Source organism: Convolutriloba macropyga, chromosome 15 (genome assembly GCF_964194025.1).
Source record: "Convolutriloba macropyga chromosome 15, txConMacr16.3, whole genome shotgun sequence".
NCBI lineage: Eukaryota > Metazoa > Xenacoelomorpha > Acoela > Convolutidae > Convolutriloba > Convolutriloba macropyga.
The window spans coordinates 1,265,224-1,293,044 of NC_134482.1; the positions used below are offsets into that span (position 1 = coordinate 1,265,224).

Sequence of the window (27,821 nt, forward strand, 5' to 3'; positions counted from 1 at the left end):
TCTGCCGGGTATGTTTTACCGCTTTATTGATGGCTCATACGACCCACAACTGTTCATTCAGTGTTTGAAATAATGTTCCATGGGTGGAATGAATTAGTGTTCCATGGTAGTATTGTCTATATAGAGGCCTACGCGGCATAGAGCCACTTCGGCCTCTATATACACATTACTCTATTTCCATTTATATTTCACTCTATATTCCCATTCTTATACAATTAAAATCTATCATTTGCTGTCTCACATAGTGCAATTGGTGAAGCCGCTTCGCGGATCCACTAATATCGAATTAAGCTGGTAATTATCCATTATCAGACGGATAGTTCGGGTTCTATCAGTGAAACTGCGTCGCAGATCCCCACTGACTCCAGTGGACGTATCCCAGATGCTAGTATAACTAGTGAGACCGTGTAACAAGCACGTAAAATCAACGAAGTTGATTTTACGTGCTTGTATTAACAATCTGCGAAGCACCCTCACTGACAGAACCTAAATTCACCATTACTACCTCTATTACCTTTATCATCAAACGGATCTATAGCTATCTTATACTGTTCCTTAGTTTCTAAATGATGCCTATTACTATCAATAGTATAATTAGTAACCTACTTAGTTTTACCTTTATATATAGCATTTTTATAATCTTCTACATTAATTTGGTTTTTAATAGTAGACTTAGTTATTCATTTTAACTTTTTTCTTCTTTTCTTTTAACAGTAGTATAATATGCTTGAGCTTTAAGGAAACAAGCTTCCATAATAGTATCATTAAGTATTTCATCTTTCATTTTACCATAGTAATGTAATATGCCACTTATATTATTCATTTCAGTTTCTATATCACTATCTAAAGGAACATTAATATTTATAATTATACTATCACCATCTGTATAATGATAACTACAATCTAACTCTTTCTCAAAGCATTCATATATAGCTTTATACTTAAACAGTTTAGCTTTCTCTAATATGACAAAACCAATATAATTAAACTTATCTAACTTAATATTACCCCTTGTTTTATGTACAGCCACAAGATCATCATCAAACTCTACAGCATATTTAAAACTCATATTTTTTACTAATTTAATATATCTATCTTTATCATTAACTAACTCTACATCTTGTCTATTATATACATTCTCTATTGTTTTTCCATAGAAGGAATTATTCATTAACTTAAAGATTACATCACCAAATTTATCCCCCTTAGCTTTAGCTTCTTTTCGTTTCTGAATATTATTCTCAATATAAGGTTTTAACCATTCACTCTTACTATATTCTAACTTTTGCTTTATTTTAATATCTTCCAATCTTAAACCGTGATCTAAACAACAATCTAACATCTCTCCATCTATTACATAATCTACCTTATCTGATAACTTTAGCATTAACTTCTCATTAGTTCTTTTGATTTACATTTTGATAATCTGTAAACTGACCAATGTTTACCCTAGTCTTTTCAGGAAAGAATGGATATTTCTTTGTTTTTAGTTTTAAGTCAGTATTATACTTTATATCAATGATGTAGATATAACCTGTGTTAGAGCTAGATCTAGTGTAATTATCTGCGAACGAGCTCTGCTCGTGGCAAGCCAAGCCAGGTCCTGGATTGTTTTCACAAACACTAATCTTGCCCGTAGGTAATGCTTGCACCATAGCAGAAGCATACAATGAGTTACCATAGCAGAAGCATACAAAAATCGAAATATTTTAGATAATTCTCTTTCCCTGTATACTCAGGTTCTATCTTTTTATTTTTACAGATTACATGACAATCACCTAATACTGAAGATAACCCACTCCTAATACCATGCTGTATTGTATCATAAATATTAACTGTACTTTCTTTATAATATTGAAATCTAACATTAGTATATTTCAATCCACAAAACCAAGTTAAACCTGGAGTAGAATATGTATAACAAGGATCCATTTCATAATATTCTAAACACTTATCTCTTAACCTGTCAAATACGTCTACCGATAATAATACATCTGTTTTAAGATATAGCATCATATAATCCTTTATTGTCTCACATCCAGTATTATTCCAACAATCTATTGCTTGCTTATATTCTTTATCTGTAATACCACTTTGTTTCAACTTAGAATAGAATGCTTCCTTTGGTGGTAATGTTGTTTCATGTAGTTTATCTATACTATCAAACCATTCATATGGGAATATACCTTTACGTCTCTCTAACCCAAATTTGTTCAATGTTATACACTCTTTATCATTCAATGTTTTACTTATAGCATCTAAGCTAAGTGGATGGAAGAACCTAAACCTATCTAATTCTTTTATATAACCCATATCAATACTAATATAATTCTCATCAGTTTTAGTTAATACTTTAAGTCTAATCTTCTTTGGTAGTTTAGTTATAAATAAGTGATTATCATAATTAGTGGAGTTAAATGCATATATTGGTACGAATGTATTCTTAGCTTACTTATCTAACTTAATATTACCCCTTGTTTTATGTACAGCCACCGTAATTTGCGACCTCTCTAGTCTAAAAACAATTTATTATCATTATTTTACCGCTTTATTGATGGCTCATATGACCCACAACTGTTCATTCAGTGTTTGAAGTAATGTTCCATGGGTGGCTGTTTTTGTTCATAGATGCAAAATATAATCTCACATTGAAGCGCCAGCTAGAATTTTAGGTAAAATGTGAAGTGCGAAATGTGCATTTTCATTAACAAAGCAATCGAATTCCTTCTTGCTAAATTTTATTGCCATCAGCGTTCAGGTGAGCTATACAGCACCCAAAAAGGAAAGGGTTTGTTATCTTGTCAACAACACTTATTTTCTAACAATTGTTATCATATTTTATGTACGTTTTGGTTTTTTGCAGAAGTGTACGAGAGACAGGACGACGGATCACGAGTATTCACTGAGAAGAAAGTGGAAACATGTTCTGACATTGACCCGAAGGACACCTGGCTCAAGTCAGTCATAGCTCTAGTCATCATAGCCATAATCCTCACCTGTCTGTCTATTGTGGCCATTCTGGTCAGCTTGTGCTGGAACAGTCAGGCGGCTGCCAATGTTGCAGGCTGCTTTGCCCTGGCTGCTCTAGCTGTCTTAATCGTCAGTCTGGTCGTCTTCCTCTTCATGTTCTCGGAGGTTAGATAGTTCACGTCGAGAAGAAACATCTGGCAATCTAGAAGTACGCTTTGTATTTAAAAAATACATATGTGATCTTTTTCACATCGATTTCTTTTCAATACCATTTTTTCAGGGCTATTAATGGAATCTATTTTATTGCCATGCAAAGAGAAAAAAATGTATATTTTGTTTTGAAAGCCTGTTAAATCGATGTTTCCAGAGGTTAGATAGATAATTCCCGACGAAAATTTCAACTTTAGCTTTCAAACCTTAGCTATACAATGCGTCTGTCAATCGAATCGCCAAGGCGAATGGTTGTATTCTAAGATCTTTGATTATTTTGAAGAAAAAAAAACATTTGAATCTCAGATCTTGAAAAAAAAGCGTTGCACTGAAAAGATTCCTTGCTTAACTGATATTTCACTCGACAGTAATTTCTTAGCATCTGTTGCGGGTTTCGAGTTGCCAAAAAATTGTTCACAAAAGACTTATTCGCTTTGAGATTAGATTATTTGGTTGGCATTATAACGATCCTTTGTGTTTTCCTTCAAAATTAAAGTTTTAATTGATTTTGAACAAGATAACAAATTTCTGTTTGGAACAAGAGCGGATATTTCTGTTTCAAACAAGATCAGACAGTTCTGCTTAAAAGAAAATCGAAGTTTTCAATTACCAACTGTTTTCAACCGAGTGTTCGCAAATAAAGTGTTCGGTTGAAAACAGTTGGTTATTGTTCTATACTGTTATTGTGCATCCGTTTCCTTTTACATAAGAATTTTTTGTGACCCTATGTTATCAAAAACTATGGAATGAAAAAACTTAATGCTACGGTTCCCTAATTTTGATGATATCAATGAAACATTCCAAAAAACCCATTCAATCCCACCAACTATCTTACAATTATCAACAGAGTTATATGGATATCTTATACCTTGGATCACGCCGTGAACTTCAAATTTATTACAATTAATAAAAATTAATTGAATACAAAGTCAAAAACGTGAACTGGAAATCAAAGCAACCAGTTACGGGAAACGGAAGGTAACAGAGCTTGGAAAATATGGATTACAAAGAAAAACTTCATAGTACTCGTGACACTCAACAAATCTGCAAGCAATTGAAAAGTCTGTGCAAAAACAAAAGCTTACCTAAAACAATGTTCAGCGATGGATGTTCAAGCATAAATTATCTCGATAAAGCCATGCTCAATGACTTCTTCCGTTCTGAATACTCTGAAGAGGAGAACTTTAAAATTGAAGACATCACGCGTAATGAAGTATTTCTATCAAACTTCATTATATGAAAGCAAACAATTAATTTAAATTCTCAAAAACCCTGTGCACCAAGAAATAGAAGTAGAGTTCCCCCTGTCTCCTCTGAGCTAAAAGCCAATCAAAGGTGAATATTTTAACCAAAGTGTTTGATAAAATCAAACACGCCAGAAGATTTCCCGCTTAATGGAAAATTGCAGCAGTAACTCCATCCTGCAAAAAAAGGGGAATTTACATTTATAGGACATTCCCGATCAGTTTCATTATTATATATCGAAAGCAAAGCACTTGTGTCTACAGTCTACTACATAAACTCAGTAAAAAGTTTTTTTGGGGTTGATCAGTCGCAGCAAATATGCTCTCCTTATTGCAAAAAATTTATACTACCCTTACACAGATTTCTCAAAAGATTTTGATCGGGTCGGCAACTTTTCCATAAGCTGAGCAGTATTGGAATCGGAGCCTGCCATCTAGATGCACCCTGCAACCAGCTTGACGGCCGTCGCCAGTATGTCAGAGCTGACAACACGACCTCGAAATCTAATGACGAGTGGAGTCCCACAGGGTTCCATACTCGGTCCTTGGCTGTTCTGTGTCTTCATCAGTGATTGGTCTGCCCAAATTATTGGTGTTCTCTGATCCATACATCTTCGCAGACCAGATCTAATATTTTTTATTGGTAAACAACATTGAGAAATCCAGCACAACCTCAATCAGTTGTGCATGGATCTTCTTCTGAGAGAACAGTGACAGTTTCTCACTGAACCACTCCACTAAAGATAGAAGCAGAGGTTTAAAGAGTTTAACATGATCAGCACACATGATCAAAGATTTAGCTTGGTCGCGACGACTACAGGAACGTGTGAAAAAGGCAAATAAAGTCTTCTATTGTCTTAGAAGAAATCTTTTCCCCGCAAATAATAGCTTTTATTTAACGTGGTCTGGTCCTGTTCTGAATTATATAACAATCTCAAGAACCGATATCCATCAACTATAAAAACAGATGGAGGTCAATAATTTGTTGTCAGGAACGAAGTCAGACTATTCGAAACCGTTTGAGAATGCTGAAACTGATTCCTCTCAATGCATACTGAATTGATGAAACTGAAACTTTTTCACGTTGTTACTCAATAATGAAGAAACTGAAATTATGCTACCAGGAGGGCACGATCTGTATATAGAAACGCGGCATACTTTGAAAGGACCAAAACGAGAACCGAAAAATTGCACAATGAATTTTTCTATAAAATGAATAGAACAATAAACCGATTACAGAAGCACATCAGTTTTGGTCAACTGATTGGATAAAAATCGAGAATTCTAAAATTAATTTGGAAGTTTGTCAACGATAACTTTAAGGAAATTAACGTCTGTACATGACGTCTGCTATGTGACTGACAAATATTCGGACAACGTTCTAGCCAATGTAATTTGTATCAAGACCCATCAGCGGAAGCGGCGAATAAACAACAAATTGATGTCTTTTATACTGATAATGCTTTGTGTAGCCTATTTGAGGAGTGAATATTCGTTATTTTGTATACTCAAGCATTATAATGGTGTAAAACATCAATTATGTAGGATGAAGGAAAGCAGTTCTGCTATTTTTACTATCAGATTATCGCATGAGATTCAGGATTGTTTTTATTTCAGGAGTTTGAGGACATAGATGTGCGACTGGACCCAGAGAGGGAGGATTACTACTCTCAGAAGAAGAAGTGGTACTTCGGGTGGGGACACGGGTGTGGGTGGGCTGCTGCCATCCTACTCTGTGGGGCTGCCTGCCTCTTCTTACTGTGCAAAGTTCAAGTATGTCAATTATTCTCTCTATGATTTTTGAAAGATAATTTTGAACTCCGTTTTGCACATTTTATCCGTAAACGATATATAATTCGGATGATGATTTGTAATTTCATCATAGGCTCTTTCGCTTCTCAATTTGTTTTCGGCGTAAGAAATATTTAACTCTTTAGCGGTTTATGTTCACATGGGTAAACCTAACGAAACGAATAGACTTTGTATATTTACTGCTTTGATTGGGAGTTCCGAAGCTTTGATTGGGACATTGTTCCTCAAAATTGGTACTCTAAAGCATATGTGTATATCAAAATCGGGCTTTATAGAGATAAATTTGGCGCTTATGTTCCATCTGTAATACAAAATTTGTAGAGCTTTTGCTCTCATTGCATTAAAATTTAGCATGCATTAGTTTTGTTTGGTTTTCAGGACGAGATCTACGAAGCAGAGAAGACTTACAAAGTGGAGAAGAACAGAACCCAGCCAGCCGATAGAGAAAGACACGCTACAAATGCCATGTAAGACATCCATCCACCTTCGCCTCGTGCTCCGCAGTCCTCCCTAATCTAATCAACGCCCCAACACAATGCCCGCAACCCCATTCTGGCTCCCTCTCTTTATCTTCTACGCTCGTTGTTCTCATCGGAGACGCGTCTCGCTTCGTCATCTCACACTCCTGTATGAAATGGAGCAGAAAAGCAGTGAACTTGATTTCGAAGATAAAACTATCTTGCTTTCTAAGAACGTGATGTGATGTTGCGAAAGTTAAGTGCAAATTAATGTGTGTTATATCGTTAAGTATTGTGCTAAATACAGAGCTCTTATATCCCAATTTGCGAGAGAGAGTTTGATGGCTTCCATAAAAGTTCTTTGCCGCGTTTCCTCAGATTAATGCAAAATAATCATTTATAGCTTTCATACTCGCACGATGTTTGATTGCACCGCTTTCAAGTAAATTCTATGCTCCAGGAAAAATGTCAGTATAGTAATTAAAGGATCTCATCAAGGTCGAGAATAGATCTTTTTCGATCCGAAGAATTTGCTAATAAGCATTGTATGATGTCTTTAGTTTTTGGCTGCAGCTTGTAGCAATTCAAATATTGCCACTCAAACATTTTATAAATCTAAATGAAAGATCTGAAAAAGCGCTGAGAAAGTGTCAAATTACATAGACATTGGATTGCTATTGATCTTAACTGTTAACTTTCAATTATTTTTGTACAGAATTTAATTTCATTTCAAATCACCGTGTGCTTTCACTTACTCAGAATCACAGTCACATTTTTTTGCCTGAGACTAACATATCACCAACCTACTTTAACTTATTTTTATCAATAATGTGCATATACTAATTTCGCCATTGTCTAATAATAACATTTTCATTTTATGAATAATTTGTTATGTTTGATATTTGGGCCTTATTTTCTATTTGCCTGTTCTCTGCTCTTTTAGATTACAAAATTTGTAAATGATTTTAAATGAACTAACAATTGCCAATTTAATTGCTTTCCAAAATTTTTAATTTCCCCCAAACAAAGTTTGCAGCAATTATATTTATCATATTGTTAACAGCCGCGAAGCGATAGCTGGGGCTATTATTGGCCTTCTCTTGGTTTTTACAATTCAAAGAATTCGAATTGTATCGGGGCGCTGTCTTTTTTTAGTGTAACTCCAATTTTTTTCTGTCAAAGGTGTTTGTATCCTTTACGCAGACTAGTAATAGTGCGTTTGAAAGCGTTTTTGACCATCTGAATAAAAAATGATTCAATTTTGAGCTATTGCTACCATTTTGCAATGTACACTTTTTAGCAGTTTTTGTATCTTAAATTTTTGTAGCATTTGGGTAGTTCCGTGGTTCACATTAGATAATGACGTGGTTTTTGTTGACCTCCGGTATAATTGTTATTGATTGTGAGTTATTTTTTGTTTTGAAAAATAATTGAGGCAATTTAAGCAAATTTTGGCAGATATTTCTTTTTTTTAAATATTTTTGCTCATTTTAAGCTTCTGGCTATAGTTTTTGAACGCTCAATTTTTAGTTTGGAGCTATTTTATAGGTTTTCATCCTGAAAAGTTCCATTGAAGGACAGAGAGGGCTTTTTACAATGGGATAAGTAATATAAATTTAATTTTTTCGTGTTCCGTTTTTAGATTTTAAGTTGCTGAATAAGTGTTTGTCAGGTTGGATGGGTAAGTGCCTGAACAGAAGCAATAATAAATTTAATTTGCCAAATAATTGATGGGAAATAGCGTTTTGTGGAAAAATTTCTTCAAAAATGTTTTTGTCAAATATTTTATTTCTACATGGTCCTTCAGTTTTGTTTACTTTCCACGGTTTTCTCCATTTGAACTTTTGTTTGTTCTGTGAATTGGCTGTCGTTTTTTGAATGAGATTTAACTGTCGAAAGGTTTTTGCCGGTACTGGTTTTGGAGCTGCAATGTGCAATGAATTGTTTTATCAGATTCTTTAGCAGTTTTTGTCTGTTACTTTTCTATTCTTAGTTTGCCTGTTATTGTGTTAGTAAGGGTAGTCAGTTTTCTACTCCGAGTTGTTTCCGAAACGCTTCAGGCTGTGTTTTTCGAGATCTGGTAACAAATTTTCATGATTTTTGAATTCAATTTGGAACGATTACTTAGGTCACGCCGAAATAGGTAGTGGAGCAATTTTGAAGTCAAAACTGTGTTGGAACCGTTTTTCAAAAAAGTGTGAAATTCGCTTTCTTGGTTTTGCTAATCCATTCATAGTCCATTCTAAGTCTAGTTTTTTTATTTAGTCAATGAAAATTAAATTATAACATTAAATTTGTGTCCGGACTGTATCTGCTATGTTTTGGTAATTGGTGAAGATTTTCGTTACGACCATATGACGTTGCAGTAACTTCAAATCTGCTTTTGGTTCATTCGTTCATGCAATTTCAACAGAAGTACTTGCAAGATTTTTCACCTCTATTGGAGCGTTTTTTGTCCATTCGCGTGATTGTTGTTGGTACTTACACGTGACTTACCTCACTCGCTTTTTCTTAATTCAAAGAAATATGGTTTTGTGAATGTGTGGTACTCTAATTTAAGGTTATGTGAGAGCAACTAATAGAAGTGGTAACAAGTTGAACAGTTTCGTATTCAAAATGTAACATCTCTGCATTTAATGAAAATGTGGTCTGTTTCTGTGACATTTTTTGACACTGCGATCTACAAAGCTATTGCGGCTATTTTCTGGCAATCTGCCATCTATATTTTCTTCATTTTGGTCACAACATTTTGATTATGAAAAATAAATTTTGCAAACTTTATATGCCTTGGAAGGAAGCTGCCTACTGTATTAGCTCATATAGTATAATAGAACTTGGTAAAGTTTCTCGGCTAAATTCTTCAACAAAAGTAATGAATGAAAAATGAGGTATAATTATAAACTTCAATACGTAGCCCATTCTGCGAGCTATGTTCTTCTGTAATGTTCACAAGATCGATTTGTCTGTTTCACTTGATCGATTTTTTGTCTTGTTTTTTTTACCTCAAAAACGGGCTGTACTGTTGAAGCTCGGAGCGCATTAGGTCGTTGAGCAGATCTACTAGCCTCTATGTGTAAAATTTACCGAAGCTGCTGAGAAGAGTTTTAAATTGCTCTCGATCGAAGTTTGAAGCCATAAATGTAAACACTTAGGTCTTTTTTACGCAAATTTTTTGCTCAACCGTTTCTAATTGCCCTTAAACTAAGTTTGTTACAATTACATTAGTACCGTGGTCATTTTATGCAATTTTTAGAGCCCTACGCCTTACTAGTCTCTAATGTGATTCATCAAAACTGTTTTGAGGAGAATGCTATAGGGTTTGAACGGCGTCCCTGACTGCACCCCCCTCCACTTCGCGCACACCCCGCTGCTAATTCTAGCAGCCCTAGCGCACTACCGAAGCCAATCGCTCGTTGGTTGTTTGGGAACAATTCTACTGACCTTAGTCGATTAAATTTGTGCTTTTGTTTTAAAAACATTTTTGTGTATTCTCAAATGACTTTTCAACTTTTGAGTAAATTCAATTGCTCACATTCCAAAATGAAGGTTGATGCTAATATAAAATCAATTGTGAGCGGTTTCTTATCAAAGCCGTTGTTTCTAAGTAGTTAGATCTTTAAGAGCTATGGTGGAGGTTTCGGGTTCGAACCCCTATGATGACCTAGTTTTTTGCAACCATAAAAAATTTCTGAGCTCTAAGCTGCACCCCTAAATAAGATTGTCCTCCACGCATGTTCGAGAGCAATTTATCCGCCTTATGTGAGTTTGTGTTTAATAGGTACCGTCAGCCTCTCAAAAGATGTTTTAGGCGCTCTCCTTTTTTCGAATCGAAGAGGAATGTTGGCGGAGCCGTTCCTTCCACCGGTAATTTTTTTTGGAGAATTTTACAAGATATAAAAGTCAATACCGCATGTGCGAAGAAGGTGTTCAGGTCAAACTGCTGAGAAAATTGAAGAACTGAGTGAAGGGATAGTAGTTTTTTTGCTGTTGATCTCGTTTTCTTGAGAGAGCGAGAGCAGTAGATGTAAAAATATTTTCGCTAAGTGATTAAAATTTTCAAGATAAAATGCGGGTTTTTCAATGCAATTTTTTTAGTTTCAACTTTCCAGTCAAAGGTGCTTTTCTCAATGCTCTGAACTAGAAATAAAGATTTCAGAAGAATTGTTGATCTTCTGAAGCAATTATTACACTTCAATATTCATTTGTTCAGGCTTTTTTGCAATGTGCCTTGTTTTAAGCTTTAAACTGCTTTTATAATGGTGGGCAAGTTGGATTTTAGTTTTTTTAGAGATTTTTGTCAGAAAGTTTGATAGAGACTTCTACTATTTTTGGTTTTCTTTTCTTCGTCATCTTCTTTTTCCCCTGCCCCGTTTGTCTTTTTGAACCCCATTTTGTTAGATGTTATGTCAATTAGCGATACTTTGTTGCAAACTACTTGTTTTATAATATCTTCTACCTGCTTTATTTTGGAGTTTGAATTTTTGTATTTTTAAATTCTTAATAAATTATCAGATAATTTCCTCATGCTTTTTTCGGTTATTGTTTAGAAATGTTTGATAAAATTACATAGGATTCGCAATATTACAGCGAGAATTGTCAATTTTCTACTTTGAATTGTTTCCGGAGTTCTTTCGGTTCTGTTTTTTCGCTTTACCTTACAATCACATCTTTCGTTTTAGATAATTCCCGGTCTTCACGTATGACCTGACTTACCTCCCTTTTTCGTCCGAAAAGATTTTAATTTTCATCCCATTGAGTTACAAAACGTAATGAATACAATCAATGTCAAAAGAGCAAAATCAGAAGAAACGGAATAATGCGTTAAAGACCGGTCCATAAGTCATAATGTCAGGTTATCCAAGTTCATTAAAGCGATTGCTAGCTGGCATTAGTGTTAAGTTTTATAGCCTTCAGTTTAGAACCTGAGTATAGCCTTCAGTTTAGAAGCTGAGCTTTAGGATTATAACTGAAGCCGCTCATCAAATTAGAATACTTTTGACATTGAAATTTATCCTGTCAACTCTATCTCTATCTCTTTCTTCTTCTGTTTCGAACCCGATGTGCGTCCAGCGCGCCAGCGGCGGCTATTTTCCGACAATTTGCAGGCTATATTTGTAGAGTTCAGTTTGCTGGGGAGATTTGACCCCCTCCCAGCCCCAGCGCACCCCCCCCCCCACGCCCAACCCTCATCTCAATAATTTCAACCTTATCTCAGCACGCTCAATCTCCTCAATAAATACGACCTCCACCCTCTTGTTTTTTGAATTAAGGTGGCCGTAGAGACTTTCATTCGCGGGTCGCAAAATATTTCTCACGGAAAGGGACATTTTTTAAAATTATTTTATGTTTATTTATGTTTCTGTTTTGTAATCGTTTTCTGCCGTAAGAGTTCCCATCAACTAATTCTTAATTGCAGTCAAATGTTTTTGCAGCATGCATTCGGTTGGTGTTTTTATTTGTATTTTTGGCTCGAGAGTTTTACTCTTCCTTGCAAAGAGGACATCAACAGTATCTCTGCTTTCTAAGAGTTCACTCCTTAAATGTCCGCGGGCTTCATCAGTTTACCCGTTTCTCTGGGCGAAATGTCAAATCAATCGAAGCCATGAGTATTATTGCGCCTTTTTTTTTCTCGTCTGAGTGTGCGTTCTCTAGAAGCTTTTAAAAAAGCGCCGCTGTTCATCGATCTTGTAAGCCGCTTTTTTGCCTGATTCCTCGCATATTTCTCTTCCACCTTGTACAATGAGGCTATCATGCCTTGAATAAAGCCAGGACGACATCAGTCATTTGAGATCAACACGTATAACGATAGACAGTTGTGTTGTTTTTTTTTTCGCTGCAATCTTTTTCAAATTATAGTTCTAATACATGCTTGATTGCTATCGGAATATGCAGTTTCTTACTGTGAACTGGAAAAAGAGTGTTTTTGAAAATATGTAATTTTTGACAAATGGGCCATAAAGTTTTCATTTTATCCATACGTCTTTAATTATTTTCACTCGAAAAATGTTAATTATTATTTGAGGGAAGTTTGAAAAGTACCTAGAACCCAAAGTTTCTAGAAAAGATGCTGCTGTCCGCAGCTATAGCTAGCTTCTTTTCTTTCAATTCAATAGAGCTGGGAGTGAAAGTTAATTGGAAATGTGCTTTATCGGTGTTCTCGAAAATCTGTTAATTTTGCTCTATGAAGCTGGTAAGACTTATTGCCATATGAGAAGTTTTCAATTTTTCCCATTCCCTTCTTGATGAGAGAGATTAAAAGAGAATTACGCCAGCACGCCTTAATGGTTGTTAAAATTTGGTACTGATTTTCAACTCGTACGAGATCTTCGTGGGGTGAGCCATATTTTTGCAAAAGAAAGCGCATGAAAGGGGACCTTTTCATTTGGAGGAACAAAAATTGTCATAACTAATTTTACAATTGAAAGTTTATCGTTAATTTAACTGCCAATTTTGAGATTCTCTCTTTAGTTTATCTTATGTGGCACTACAAAAAATCCAATGCCAATGCAACCAATATGCCAAAAAACCCACAATATACCCAATATTAAACCCCCATGTTAAAACGATCAGAACAAACGTTTGGCGTAATAACCCCTATGTGAAAAAAATTGTTGATCAGTTTGTTCATTAAAAATTTCGAAAGTAAGATTAAAGCATTTGCTGCTATGCCTCGTGGGGCATGGCCATGTCTCAACGGCCCAGGTGACGTGATGATAACCTATCACAACTAAAAAAATGAGCAAGAATGATTAAATTACGCACAGCCAATGCGTGTTTAATATAATTAACAACCGAATAATTAAAGACCTCTTTCGATTTACTGTCCGAAATTGTCTGCCTCAAAACATGCTGGCTATACCAACTTTTAATTGGTGATGGGATTTGTTTTAAAACATTTTTCTAGTAAACTCTTTCAATATCAGAGCACGTCTAAGTTTCAAGTTGCTGGACAAAAGAGTCAATGTTGTTGCAATTTGGGCGGTTTTTTCTGAATCATCATATTCTTGAAGGTTGCAATAACATTGGCAACATGCTGCAAGGCACAAAGGAGCATGTCCCTGAAAACGGTAAGCTGTAATTTCGTCAACATCATCAGTGCCTCAAATTGCGGGGAGGGGGGGGGGAACTCACGTTGCCTAAAACGAAAGCGAGAAAAATCGATTTAAAAAAACTACGGAGAAAAAACGCGTGCGAGAGCGGAAACGGGGCGAACGTACGTGCCGTAAGGCGTTTTTACCTTTACGACTCTTGTTTCTCCATCTCGTCCAGGTGTTGTTTCCATGACTCTTCCCAGTGGCCAGATGCCTCTTGGTGTTTGGTCTTTCAACACCCAAACAATGTCGTTCACCTTGAGAGGCCGATCGTTGCTCTCTGGACATTTTGCTCGTCTGGTAAGAGTGGAGAGATATTCTTTCACCTAGCGTCGCCATACATGGTTCATAAGTTTCTGCGTGTTTTTCCTAGTCTTTAAGCTTGCAGGTTGCTGGTCTTCAAATTGTCCGGGTGGCAAGCTATTGAAGGGACGCTGAATGATAAAGTGGTTTTGAGTCAAGGGTTCCTCGTTGTCGGGCTCCTCAGCAAGGTTAGTCAGTGGTCTGGAGTTGAGGATTGATTCTGTTTCCACCATGATTGTTAGGAAAGTGTCAAAAGAGAGTCTTCTGGATCCTAGAATGAGAAAGAGCGTTCTTTTGGTGCTTTGGATCAAACGCTCCCAGACACCGCCAAAATGAGGTTCATATGGGGTTCAATTTCCACGTTGTATTGGCTACTGCTAAAGCTTTGTAGATCCTATCATTGTTCAATGATTTAACAGTTTTCTTAAGTTCATCAGAGGCGCCAACGAAAGTTTTCCCATTGTCACTGTAGAGAAGTTGGGGCTGCCATCGACGACTGCAAAATCTTCTGAAGGCATTGAGAAACGTATCTGTATTTAAGTCTGAACGAGTGAACTGCACGCGTCACCATGCATGTAAAGATCAGACCATAGTCTTTTTCTACAACGCATTTAGAATCTTCGACGTAGAAAGGTCCAAAGAAATCTACTACAGAAATAGCGAAGGGGCACTGTGTTTCTGCTGCTGGAAAGCGATAACTGGGTAGTGGAGCCAAAATTGGTTGAATTTTGTTTGTGTCAAAGCTTCGACAAAAGAAACAATGAAATCGTATGCTTGCTAACGCTTTGCGAAGACCAATCGTATGGTAACGCTGTTGTATGAAGGCTTTTGTTGCTTCTGTGGACTGATGAATACATACCTGATTGGCATGTTCCAAGTACATACGAAAAATTTTGTCCTTGGCGTGCGAGACGACCGGACCTTTTTCTAAATCCACTTTGTAAGTAATTAATTGCGAGTGGAAAAAAAACTGTCCTGAGACAGTTGGAAGATAATTTCTTGATGATTGAGTGTCTTCAGTTGTGTACTGTTGATTGTTCTTTCTTATTTTCTTTGCGCGATAAAAAAAATGAACGCTTTTGCAATTGTCAGAAGAATTTTGTTCCATTTGGAAAATTTGCTCGAATCGACAACAAGTTCAAGCGTCTTTGAGCGTCTTGTCGCTGCAGCACATGTTGCTCGTGGTTTGTTCTTCTCATTCCACGACGACTCATTTTCGCGGAGAAATTGGGGTGGCTTTAACCATTTCTGTTGAATGTCTTTAGTTTCAAGACCGCGAGTGCCGTGATCGCAGGGATTTAGACAAGTAGAGATTTGATGCAATAGCTTAGGCGAGGAAAATTTCTGTATTTCTTGCAATCTGTTTGAAACAAAAACATTTTGTTTTTTTTGAAGCTATCCAGCCGAACACTTTTTGGCCGTCGGACCAAAGAAAAATTTGACTGAAGGTCAATGTCTTTTTTCTTTGGATCAGTTGTAGAAGGCTCACTCCCATAACAGCGGCTTCTAATTCCATTTTCGGCACGCTTTTTGTTTAATTAGAGCAACTTTGCATTTTCCCATGAGAAAACATGCTTGTGGCGGACTGGTTTGACTATTGGTTGTACGGAGGTAAGCAACGGCTGCCATAGCTGCCATTGATGCATCCACAAATATATTATGTTGGCTCCTGGTGATTTTGCTGAAATTGTGAACAATTCTTGGTATTCGGATTTCGGGCATGGCAAATTAGCTGTTTAGAACTTTCTGGAGGGCATTGTGTAATTCTTGTGGTATCAAATCATCCCATTTTCTTCCAAGTTTCTATATCTGCTGCAAAATCATTTGATTCTAATTGTCACAGGAGACAACAGACCGAATGGATCGGAGATTGAAGATACCAAACTAAATATGTTTCTTTGTGTGTACACTGTTGCATCTTTAGGAAATTTTTGTTGGGGAAACTTGACAAAATCGTCAGTTGTTATGTTCCATTTTTGACCAAGGACTCTTATGATCTCTTTTGGTTTCGTCTTTGTCGTCGGAAGCGATTTCCGTGAGTACTTCTGTCTCGTTTGAAACAAGTTTTGTCAACCTGAAGGCACCATTTTTCAGGCATCTTTTTGTCTGTGATATGAATTTTTTGGCTTCTGAAATTGTTGACAGGGACGTGATATAGTCATCAATATAAAAGTGGTGTTTAATTGCGTTCAAGGCTGCTGAAAATTTGCTTTTGTTGTCCTCTGCACATTGATTTACACATAAATTTCGCAAAATGATAAACATGTTGCGCCAAAGGTTAATCTAGTGAAATGGAACTGTCAAATGGAGTTGTTTATCGTCCAAAGGAAACGAAGCGCAGACTGGTCTTTTTGTCTCACGGCAATCTGCATAAACATTCCTTCGATGTCTGACAAAACAGCAACCGGGTGTTCTCTGAATCTCAACAGAACTCCACCTAAATTATTCAGCAAATCTGGACCAGTTAGGAGATTTGAGTGCAGGGATTCACCACAAAACTTTGAGGCTGCGTTCTCAACTCTTTTCTCTTTCTCTAGTTTGTTTGGATTAGTGACAGGATGATGAGGTAGGTACCAAATTGACTGCGGAGGTGGTTCCTGCATTTCGACCGGCTTGACAAAATTCTTATCCAAATTTGTTTGGAGTGTCTGGTTGTATTTCTGATTAAAAATTGGATCTTTTTGTAGACGTTTACGTAGGCTTATAAGTTGGTGCACTGCTGAGAAGTAGTTGTTCTCAAGTTTCTTCTCAGGCTTCCAAGGAAGGCCAATTTGATATCTTTCACCGTTGTGACAGATTGAATTTTCCAGCGCAGGCACTGCTATTGTGTCCGCTGAGTTGTTTTCATTTGGTTCAGGTAATGTACCTTCAGCTTCTATTTTCCAGAATCTTAGAACTAATTGGTCCAATGGTTCTTCTTCAGTATCTTTCAGGTAGAACGGTTGTCCCTCAGGCTTGCTTTCCCTTATTGTTTTATGAGAAAGCTCGTACTCTCCAGCGAGAGTCCAACCAAGCTTAGTTTTAACGCTAAATGGACGCGTTTGGCTACTTGGATCACATTATCTGGGTACGGAAAAGCAAACGTATTGACGCCAAGGAGGGCGCCAGTAGTATAGCCCAGGTGAGCCTCATCAGTGAAAAAATAAATTATTTTGGAATTATGAAAATACTGAATTATTGAAATTGCGTGAAGTGCATTTTGCGCTGGTTTTCAGGTCTCAAAGACGATTTTTTGTTGACCTCATCTTACCTGATGAGCCTCATCATCAAAAAAACTTTGAAAAATTTTGGGAAAATACGAAAATTTTGAAGTGTTAAAATTGTTTGAAATACATATTGCACCGGGTTTCAAGTCTAAAAGTGGACATCATTTTACATGGTATTAGAAATATATCAAAAGATTAATCAACATTGTCATCAATCAAGGCTCATCAACTAGTCGAAAACAAATTGTTGAGTGTATATGGTATTCTTTAAGTCAAATCCTCTTTTAACCCCTTATTTGATCATGCATGAGAACAAAATATAGTAATAGGCAAGGAAGTGAGTGGTTGCTGCTGTGCCTGTGCTGTTGGTAGAACTGTCTGTGTCACCAATCTATTTTTAGAATTATATGTATACTATGACTAACTACTAAAGTCACTGCCGAAGGTCATTTTACACGAGTAGTCGTCGTATTCGATTGTGATCGGGAGACAGATCGTTCGAGAGTGTCAATGAAGTATTTTTGAGTAAGTTTACATGTTCAACTGTCTGCATTGGGTGGTTTTGTTATTACAGTTTAACACGGTACTTGTATAGCAATAGGGCAAAGTTATAAGAATTTGTTTGAGTTTCAGTTAGAGTTTGATTTGTAAACAAAGTATGTCAGAGATTGACGATTGTTCCTTCTTTGTCTCTTCTCAGAAAGACGTTTTGTAGCTGTTTGTGTGAACACTTGTTACTCTACTTAAACAATACAGAGATATTAAGGAAGTAAATCATCTTTTTATGTCTTGCGCTTTACCTAACAGATATAATTTATTTGGACAAAAACTTGAGTACTACCGGGAAAACATATTGAATATATCAGCTTGAAACTTTTCTCAGAAGATACTTTTAACAATCAAATGAGAGAAAACTAGAGAGAAACCAACAAACAATCAAGACATTAAAAAATCAACAAACAATATTTTATTGCAATATTAGTAGTTTATTGAGGTTGAGCAAATGCAACTCACAAGATTATAACTGTTTGAGGTATTAAGAGACTCAATTAGAGTTTACGTTTTTTGGAGCAAGATATGAGCTGACAGGCAGTGTCTCAAGTCTAAAAGTTAACTTTTTGCGGACATCATTTTACATGGCATTAAAAATATATCAAATGATTCATCACCATTGCCATCAATCAAGGCTCATCAACTAGTCGAAAACAAATTGTTGAGTTTATGTGGTATTCTTTATGTCTGTTTCTATATATCAGTCCGCTCAAATCCTCTTTTTACCCCTTATTTGATCATGCATGAGAACAAAATATAGTAATAGGCAAGGGGGTGAGTGTTTGCTGCTGTGCCTGTGCTGTTGGTAGAACTGTCTGTGTCACCAATCTATTTTTAGAATTATATGTATACTATGACTAACTACTACAGTCACTGCCGAAGGTCATCTTACACGAGTAGTTGTCGTATTCGATTGTGATTGGGAAACCGATCGACCGAGAATGTCAATGAAGTACTTTTGAATAAGTTTACATGTTCAACTGTCTGCATTGGGTGGTTTTGTTATTACAGTTTAACACAGTACTTGTATAGCAATAGGGCGAACTAATAAGAATTTGTTTGAGTTTCAGTTAGAGTTTCATTTATAAACAAACTATGTCAGTGGTTGACGATTGTTTTTCTGTGACTTTTCTCACGATATTACGTGTACAGAAAAACGTTATGTAGTGGCTTGTGTGAAAACTTACGACTCTACTGGAACCTATGTAACGGTAAAACTTTTCAAAAAAGATAACTTTGTGATCAAACCCAAGACAATAGAAACAATTGCAACAGTGATGGTTTCAGGTTCAACCAGAGAATTACATTATCTTTAGCTGAAAAAAGATCTTTAGCTATTATCTCAAAGCTACAATTCACTCTGTGAAAAACTAAGGACTGGACAATAAGAACAGCCTATCAAAAAAGAACGCAATAAGATTACGGGAAGAAAACGACGTTATCAGTTTGCATCCTCACCGGAGACGAATGGCGTTAATTCATCTCAGGTTGCTGATGATCAAAGAAGAAAGCGAAGTTTTGAGGGTTACACACAGTATTAAAAATGGTTGAGGCAATGTTTGAACAAACACCTGAATTTTTTCGACAGTTTCAAAAGAAATTTCACTATTTCATCAGCAGAAGTGAGCCAATAACTGATACTAAAGAAATCAACAACAGTTTTGTTCACAGTTTGCATGAGAATAACAGCTTTTGTAGAATCAAAAATCAACATTATCATGTTATTGCAGCTTTGGATCAAGTAACAGAGGCGTTCGAAAAATTTCTTCAAAGCCCTATTCAATACCTCGTCTACACACATGTTTCAGACTTCTACTCCACAAAACACAACCTGTCAACATCACTTTTCACGGTGAAATTTTTGAGAAGTTGCAGCAAGCAGTCATTTACAATCACCAACATCAGCTAGATTTATATAGCTCCAAAAGAAAGCTTCCAAATATCTTTGAACTGGAGACCGTCAAAGAGAATATTCATGTTCAAACTGATTTCATACCAACTTGTACGTTCAACCAGTTTTTAAGTATTTATCAGAACAATTTTTATGTAGAATTTTCAAAAATTATTGATAATATTATTAGTGGATATGGCTCCCTGAATGTTGATAATGAGAATGTGAAAATTAACTTTCGATTTGAATGGAAAAGTTAATCCCACTTTTTTATTGAAAACCGAGCCATCCAGCTTCAAAGGAAAAAAAGGTTCTAATTTAAGAAAAAAAATTAAGTTGATTGATCTGTTCTACACAATATGCTTTGCAAATCGTAGTAAATCATCATCATTCATGTAGTGTACATACGGATAGCTATTTGTGAAAATAATATGCGCAATATAAATACAAAAAAGTCCACACAGTTTTGAGTTTGGGCTCAGAATTGGCTGTAATCTGAGACATTGAACAACTTCTTCTTCGAAGTAAAACTGCAGCAGTCGAGTGTATACAAAATGGTAACATTCCAGAGCTTGCCCAAGTGGATCAGCAAAGTATATTGTTTTTTTTGTAATTACAAATCAGTAGCTAATGACTTCCCGATGCTGTTGATACTGAGGCATTCACCACAGCAAAGCAATTATCTGGCAGTCTTGGAAAATTATCAGCCGCAAAAACTCCGCAAAATTTGTGCTTCAGATGAAAACATTTACTTACTAGATAACTTATCTCAAAATTATCCATCAACCGGATATGTAATATCCGAGTTTTTGGTAACTTTTCGTTCAGAGTTGACGTAAAAAGTTGAACTTCGTTCGCCTAGGAATAAAATTTTAACGTTGTCACCCAAAGGTGTTCCAACAGTGAGCTCAACTGAAATTGAACAATTTGTTAATTCAGGACGAATAAAATCGTGTGCAGCCTCCTGTGTTGAAGTAAGGTCGAAGGCCAAATATAAAGTGATTTGGATAATTGGCTAGGGGAATGACATGACCACCTTTATCAAGAAAATCTAGAGCTTCAAGCGTGTTGAAGTAGACTCGTTGATCTGAGGTTGTTGAAATTGGTGTTCCAACAACCGGTAGTCCATTTCGATAAATCACTATTTCAAATTGTATTTCTGGTAATGGAACGGATTCGTTCTGTTAGTTCCTAAATATGACTGATTGGTTGATATTGCAATAATCATTCTTTGAACCGGTTTTTTCGAGAAGATATCTTCTTGACTCCAACTTCGAAAGACAGCAGTGGCAACAAAAGTTCTGGGCGACACCTCCGCGTGCCGATAGACAGCTGGTGTATCAAGCAAAGTTTTTTCAATCGCAGACAACACATGATCAGCCACGGTCATTTTGCGCACGTAAAGATTTGCTTCAACAATTTTTACTCTGTATTGTTTATTAGACTCGGATATGACGGTAAAATATATTGGTGACCTTCAGAAGGAGATGCGTAGGGTAACACCACTTAGAAGATGTTTGTCACTGGTCAATATATCACTGGCGGGTTTTCCAAGAAGAAAACATTCCAGAGAGTCAGCAACTTAAGCCTTCCGTGCAGCAACATCAGTAGCTCTGTTGTCAGCTCCATTTATTTTAGCCGGTTCGTCCTCATAATAATAGCCTTGACAAACAAACCAAGTGTTTTTGGCTGTTCTGCTGGATGAGAACTCTGTTTCCATGAAAGCCTAGTGTGCGTAGTTGCCATTTGTATTTGACAATTTAACACCGTTTGCCGAGACTGTACACTCTGAAAACAGAGAGTGCAGTGCGTTATTGCTAAAATACGGCAAATCTGTGTTTGTTGCATCAGTACCAGTTCTCAAATCAGCGTCATTGGTTCTCGTGATTTTGCATTTTGTTTCAGGTAGAAACTTTTGCAAATCAATAATGTTGTTCCTGTCACCAACAACTTCAAATTCCAGCATTGGACCATCCGGTGAATATGATGGACCAACCTTTTGTGTAAAAGCATTGTCAAAGGTGATAAGGATAGGCTGCTTTTCAAACAGGTCTAGAGTTGTGTGTGTTGCCTCTGCTGGCAATAAGTTAGTATTCATTTCTCACTTTGGAAAAAAAAATCTGACCGACTTCTGAGTAACGGTTGTTTTCTCTGAATATTTGCGGGGTTTGACCGGAACACTCCGTTTCTGTTTGTTATGAACTTTGCCAGCACGAACACCTCATATTCGAGCTCTTGAGCCACCAACTTTTGATGGTGCCACCAACAAACCTCTTGAGCCACCAACAGTTGATTTGAGTGCTTCTTTAGGACTCTTCTTTTTGGTGACAACGTTATTAACTTCTGGTGCCGCCTGTACAAACAGTTCTCTTCCAATTTTTTTAGCAACAGGCCACAAAAACTTTTTAGCTATCGGTATGGCCGCCCTGCCAATTCCAGCTGCTAATGCCCCAAAACCACTACCTCGTTGACGATAGTGTCCTGCAAAATATGGTGAGACTGATTGTTGTTGATAGTACGCTTCCATTTAATTAAATTTTCTAGAGTTCAAAGTCAGAATAACTTTCCCTGTTCCCGTAAACGGAACAAATTTGCCAGTTTTGATTCTCAACGCAACCTCAATACACTGAAAATTGTTTGACAACAATTTCTCATATTCCAGATTGCTAAAAACTATTCTATAAGTTCAGTTTCGTAGAAGGCTACCGTTTTTCAGGCGTTGTTTTGAATCAATGACACAAATCTCCAATATGCTGATAGTCAATTATGTTATTGTATACAAATATCAATTGTTTTCCTGCAAGCAGATCAAACGGGTAATCGGCGACAAAAGCTTTCGCTTCTCCGTCACTCATTGCCAAATTGTCAAAGTAATCTATCATTTTATAGCCAAAATGAGTACCTGAGCCATCTTTGATTCCTCCAAAGCCCATAATTCTTAGTATTTCTCCGTCAGGAAACGTAATTCCTTCATTTTTGCCAAAGAACAAAAGCAAAACTCCTGTGATTTTATTATACTGATGACTGAAATTAGTTAAACCAGTCGCTGTCTTGATGGCTTTTATCAGGTGTTCTAAGTTCTCATAGCTTCGAGCATTGATCAAGACTGTCTCCCCTTTGTATGGTTTTGAGACAGCACCAGATGGAATACTTCTTTGATGGTTTTTGTTACCTTCAGAGGAGTACTTTGTGATTCGAGTGCTATTAACCTGGTTGATTCTGGATGGGAAGATAATTTCACTCAAAGCTACTCTCCAATCACCTTCCAGGCTGATTTCTTCATTGAAAAAGTTTTTGAAGTTAGCCAAAGAATTCTCTGGAAAGATGTCCATGGAAGCTGATGAAACTAAATGTATAGTAAACTCATTCATGTTCTGTGAACGCTTCGCTATTATCAGCAACCTTCACTAATTCCAACTGATAGAACTTACCCCTGATTGGATCTGATTCGAATCAATTAGGCTGTATGTTGGAGGGTTTATATTTGGAATATCGTAAACTTCAAACACTTCGTTGGTAAATAACCTGTCTGTTTATAACCTTTTCGGAAGAGTAAATCAACTTTTGATATTCTAACAAATTCACTCATTCGAAATTTTGGTCGACTTGCTAATTTCTCGGACGCAATTGCGTTTAATGATAACAGATAAGGGACGTCTTTTTTGGTGACTTTGTTCGGAGCAATTTTTGTTACACGGTTGATGCGTGAGTTTATTGTTTGCACAAAATTTTTCAACTGAGAGATGTGTGAATATGTCAATTTTTCTTCCAGATACTTGTAAATATTGTTCTTTAAAGAGCGGATGTTCCTTTCAGCAAAAGCAGACTTCTTTTCGCTGAAAATTTGATAAATTTCAATGTTTTTCTTCTGGCAAAGTGTTTTGAAATTTCCCTTAAAGCTGTTTCAGTATCCACCCAAACTTTTTTCGGCCGTTTATGCTTAATCATTTGTTTGAAGACTTTAAGCTGTTGTTGTTGCATATTTTGGTTTGAGTGGTTCGACACATAGATAGCGTGAAAGACAGTCAACGGCAATCAAAAACTACTTAATACCTGCGTTTTTTTTGACAGTTTGTCCACGTGTGCCAAGTCAAGAGACCAAATTTCATCATGGTCATATGCAATAACTTTCAAAACTTTCAAAAAAACTTTTTCGAAATCCTTTATATTTTGTGTGAGCATTCTTGGTCGCTAGAAACTGTTTCACTTTGCGAGGTTGTAAATTTGCGTTTTTTTGTAAATTTTTAACGCTTACAAACGCAGCTGGTCCTTTTGTGTACATCGACTGCAGCAATTTTTCTTCACTCGTCGTAAGATTCCCATAGTTTTTCCTTCTGTTCACTTGCTTCGTATGGAGTTTCAAAACCTTCTTCTTTTTCGTCAGTGTCACTGCTGCTGTGGGGAGTTTCCGGCCGGACTGTTGCTGCTTCTGGTTGTCGAGTTTTTGAGGCTTTTGAAACTTCGAACGCTTTTGTTTCTGTAATCTCTTGACGACTTTTTTTCTTTTTGTTGTGGTTTCTGGAGAAATTTTCCAGGTCGAAGTTTTTGGCATTGCTGTTTATTACTGGTTCCTTTTTTATTTGTAACACTTTTAATAATTCAAAATAATCGGGACTGTCAATTTTCCTTGTTGGTTGTTGTAAATTGTACAAGAAAACGAATGCGGTTATGTCAGTTGGACTGTTGTCAATGAGTAACTTATCGACCTCACCAATAAACACACGATTAGATATTTTGATTAGATCTACAATATTTTCACACTTTAAATATTTTGAATGACGCAGAAGAGATGATAATGTTTTTAGGACTTGTACCGCCCGTCTTTTTGAATTTTTGACCCAATTTTTGGCAACAACATCAACACCAGGGTCTTCCTCCGACAAATTTTCATTGATGTGCGCTTCACTGTGTTAATTTGGTCGCATTCTATTTATAAGTGACAGATGTGCCGATTTGTGTTTAACTTCAGGATCTTCTAAGACCTGAGTTTGGTATGGTTGATTTTTGAAATAGACTTATTTTGGAACTAAAATAAACTCCTCGGCAGTTGACATTTTCTACAATTTTATGGTTGATTCAAATACTGGAAGCAAAAATGAATATAATGATACGAACCAAACCAAAACCTGTTTTTGTGAGCAGTAATGCTCTCTTCTTTTCAACCGGAACGTTTTTACGAAGAACGGTCCTGAAAACGATTTCATGTTGCATTAAATTATTGATCTGATGTTTCACATGTCCTCTGATGACGATGCAAAAACATTCACTCAGTACCAATAAAGTATTTTCATCAGAAGTGCGAAGAAATTTTCTAAACTCAGGATCAGATAGAAGTACCAATCGCTTTAGTATAGAGAACTTTTCTTGTTCATTTGATATGTGAGTTATATCGGCTTTGTCTGAAGGTATGTAGAACACCGACGGCCCAGGCACTGTAATGTTTGAGCAAAAGCAAAGACAATCGGAAGTTTTTGGATCGAGATCAATCAATAAGTGTCCAAATGTTTCTCTTGTTGCTATTTCATAACAATTTTTCAAAAAATGAGAAAGATTCAGTTGCTTACCGAGAAACTCGACTTGCTGAACGTCACGTGGTGATTCGAACAAAATGATATAAGGTGTATTCAAGTTTTTTGTTCGTGACCATACTTTGCTGGTAAAGATTGTGCTTCACATAAATGACATTGATGTTCTTGTGTCGACCCGCGGTAGCCAGCTTGACAAACTCTTTGTCATTAAAAATTTCCTCGCAAGAATTGTCAAATCTAAGTAAACAATTTTCAGTATTTTGAAAAAAGTCCAAGTTTGTGGATTTTTTGAAAACAATATTTGAATGCTGGTCAACTTCTGAGTATATTGGTTGCATTTCGTGGTAGAGAAAAATAACATTTTTAAATTTTGGATAAAAGGTGTTTCCTGCAATTATTCTGAAAATTAAATTCGTTTTACTTCAACCCGATGCACCTACCACGGCCATGAAATTTCTGTCACTGGTAGATATTATTTGGTTCTTAATCGAGGGTTTGATAAGATATATCCAACTAAACTCGAAAGAATCGAAATCCAAACTGATGGTTCCTCACAAGTTGGTTTAAGTACAATCAATTTCACAATGCAAAGAACTATTAGCATCAAAATTCGAAACATTTGAACAAAAAAGACAATTTCCGACCATGGTAATGTAATCTGAATACAGAGTTTCCAAGTAGATTTACCACTACTTTCTTTTTCGAAAAGAGTCTCTTGTACAACTTGATCAACTGTTGCTTGTTCCCTCGCAAAAAAATGAGTAAAAAAATCATTTATTGAATTTTTTAATGATTCACATAGAACAGTTCATAACAATTAAAATCACTCAACAATTCATTCATGTGCACCATTAAACATGCAGGTAATCTTGTAGTCTTTTCATAATACACAATTTTTTTGATCTTATCCGTGTTTACAAGTTCTTTAGTTTATTCAGGCAGCATTTCGTCATTTTTATCAACTTCTTTACCAGTTGGATGTTTCGATATCAATAGAAGTTTTGGAGGCGAGATTTTGCGTTGACAGTCTGACATTTTGTTTTTTCCACTGAACAAAAGTTTCGATGTAGAAAACCAAGTGTGTAATGAACGAATTTCCTCCTCTGTCAATAACACCCTAACTTTTCTCAGACGAGCTTGACTACCACTTTTTATTCCTTCTCCTTTGCAAATTGAAAGATTCATTGTCCCCTCCTTCGTGATCAAGGCGCAAATAGTCGAATTCGCTGACAAGGGTGCTTCCACTTTCGTCAATTCCTCTCTCATTAGTCAACCACTCAAAATAGAAACAGGCTTTTTCCCGTGCACAGTGATTATTGAAGCTACCACGCTCTGCTGAGTTATGATTTGCACTGTTAACTGTAAAAAAAATTGTAAGATATTTTGGGACGCTCAAGAGTATTTAAATTGACTACTGAACAATCGAGCAACTCCAATAAAAGTTGAGACTTTTCAAAACCTTTAGGGTAGTAAACCGCTCTCGGGTTTCTTAAGCGAACGATTTGAACAATTTGTGTCAGATAAATGTAAGGATAGTTTTCAGAGTTCCTATCTAAGCCATGTAAGTTCTTAAATAACCAATTGAATGAAGTTTTCTGCGGAATTGTCAAAACGGAAAATTTTGATGGTGGTGAAAACAAAACACAATCGTTGTAATCTTCAGTACATATACCAAGTTCTTTAACAATAAACTTTTCTTTCCTTTGACGGAAACCTTCAAGGTCTAACACAACTGTTTTACTGCTTAACATTCCAACAAGTGATAAATTTTTGAGTTGAAAACTTTAATATACAAACAAAAAAGAATTCCTGTCAGATGTCCAGTGAAACAACTATTAAGATTACAGGGAGGCATGTACGAGTAGCCGGGTCCTTCATTGTAGAGCTCCTGGATGAAACCACCAGCGTCATGCAAAATTGCGTGTAATCGTAGATTTTTGGAGTTGTTTGGGTACGAATCTAAAGAAGAGTTATCTATTCCAATAAGTCCTCCGTATGGTTGAAGTTTCAAAGAATTATCATAATCAAAGATTTCCTTTGGACTGAAGTATTCACTTGCTGCTAAGAAGTAGTTCAGTCTTACTGAATTATTTGGGTATGTTGTGGCTAATAACAAATACTTCTCATGAATGTCTAACAATATCTACAAACATTTGGTTTATCAAGATGCAATGGGAGTTAGATTGAAGCCGACTGAAACGTTTAAAAAAGGAACGTTTCTTTTTTGGAGAAATCAAATCAATCTAATTCATAGAGGAAGAGATTGCAAAACTATTTGACTCCTGGAGTTGAAAGCGTTCAGAGTAATTAGATAGTTTTTCATATTTTCCTACATATTTCGGAAAACTGTAGCACTTTCATACAAACTGTCATTCATTAGAAAGTCAGCAACACCAAAAACAAATTTGCCTATTATTTCAGTTTCATAGAACCAATGTGAACATAAGGTACTGTAGCAACAATAACAACCAAATTAAAAGGTTCTATATTGATTCTAAAAATAGCTTTGCGGAAAGATAAGAGTTTTTGGAGAATACTCTAATAGTTTCAAATCTG

At 36.2% G+C, this 27,821-nt stretch overlaps 2 protein-coding genes across 2 annotated transcripts in view; both read left to right on the forward strand.

Moving 5' to 3' along the window:
* LOC142354361 (uncharacterized) overlaps positions 1–7,703 on the forward strand; it is a 28,323-nt gene extending 20,620 nt beyond the window's left edge. Inside the window, exons 3-5 of the mRNA XM_075406635.1 lie at positions 2,864–3,135; positions 6,042–6,197; positions 6,615–7,703. Coding sequence (XP_075262750.1) covers positions 2,864–3,135; positions 6,042–6,197; positions 6,615–6,707 — 521 coding nt within the window. The 3' untranslated portion in view covers positions 6,708–7,703. The remainder of the gene's footprint in view (positions 1–2,863; positions 3,136–6,041; positions 6,198–6,614) is intronic.
* LOC142354358 (uncharacterized) overlaps positions 1–27,821 on the forward strand; it is a 406,219-nt gene that overhangs the window by 74,902 nt on the left and 303,496 nt on the right. The gene's annotated exons all lie outside the window — the stretch shown is intronic.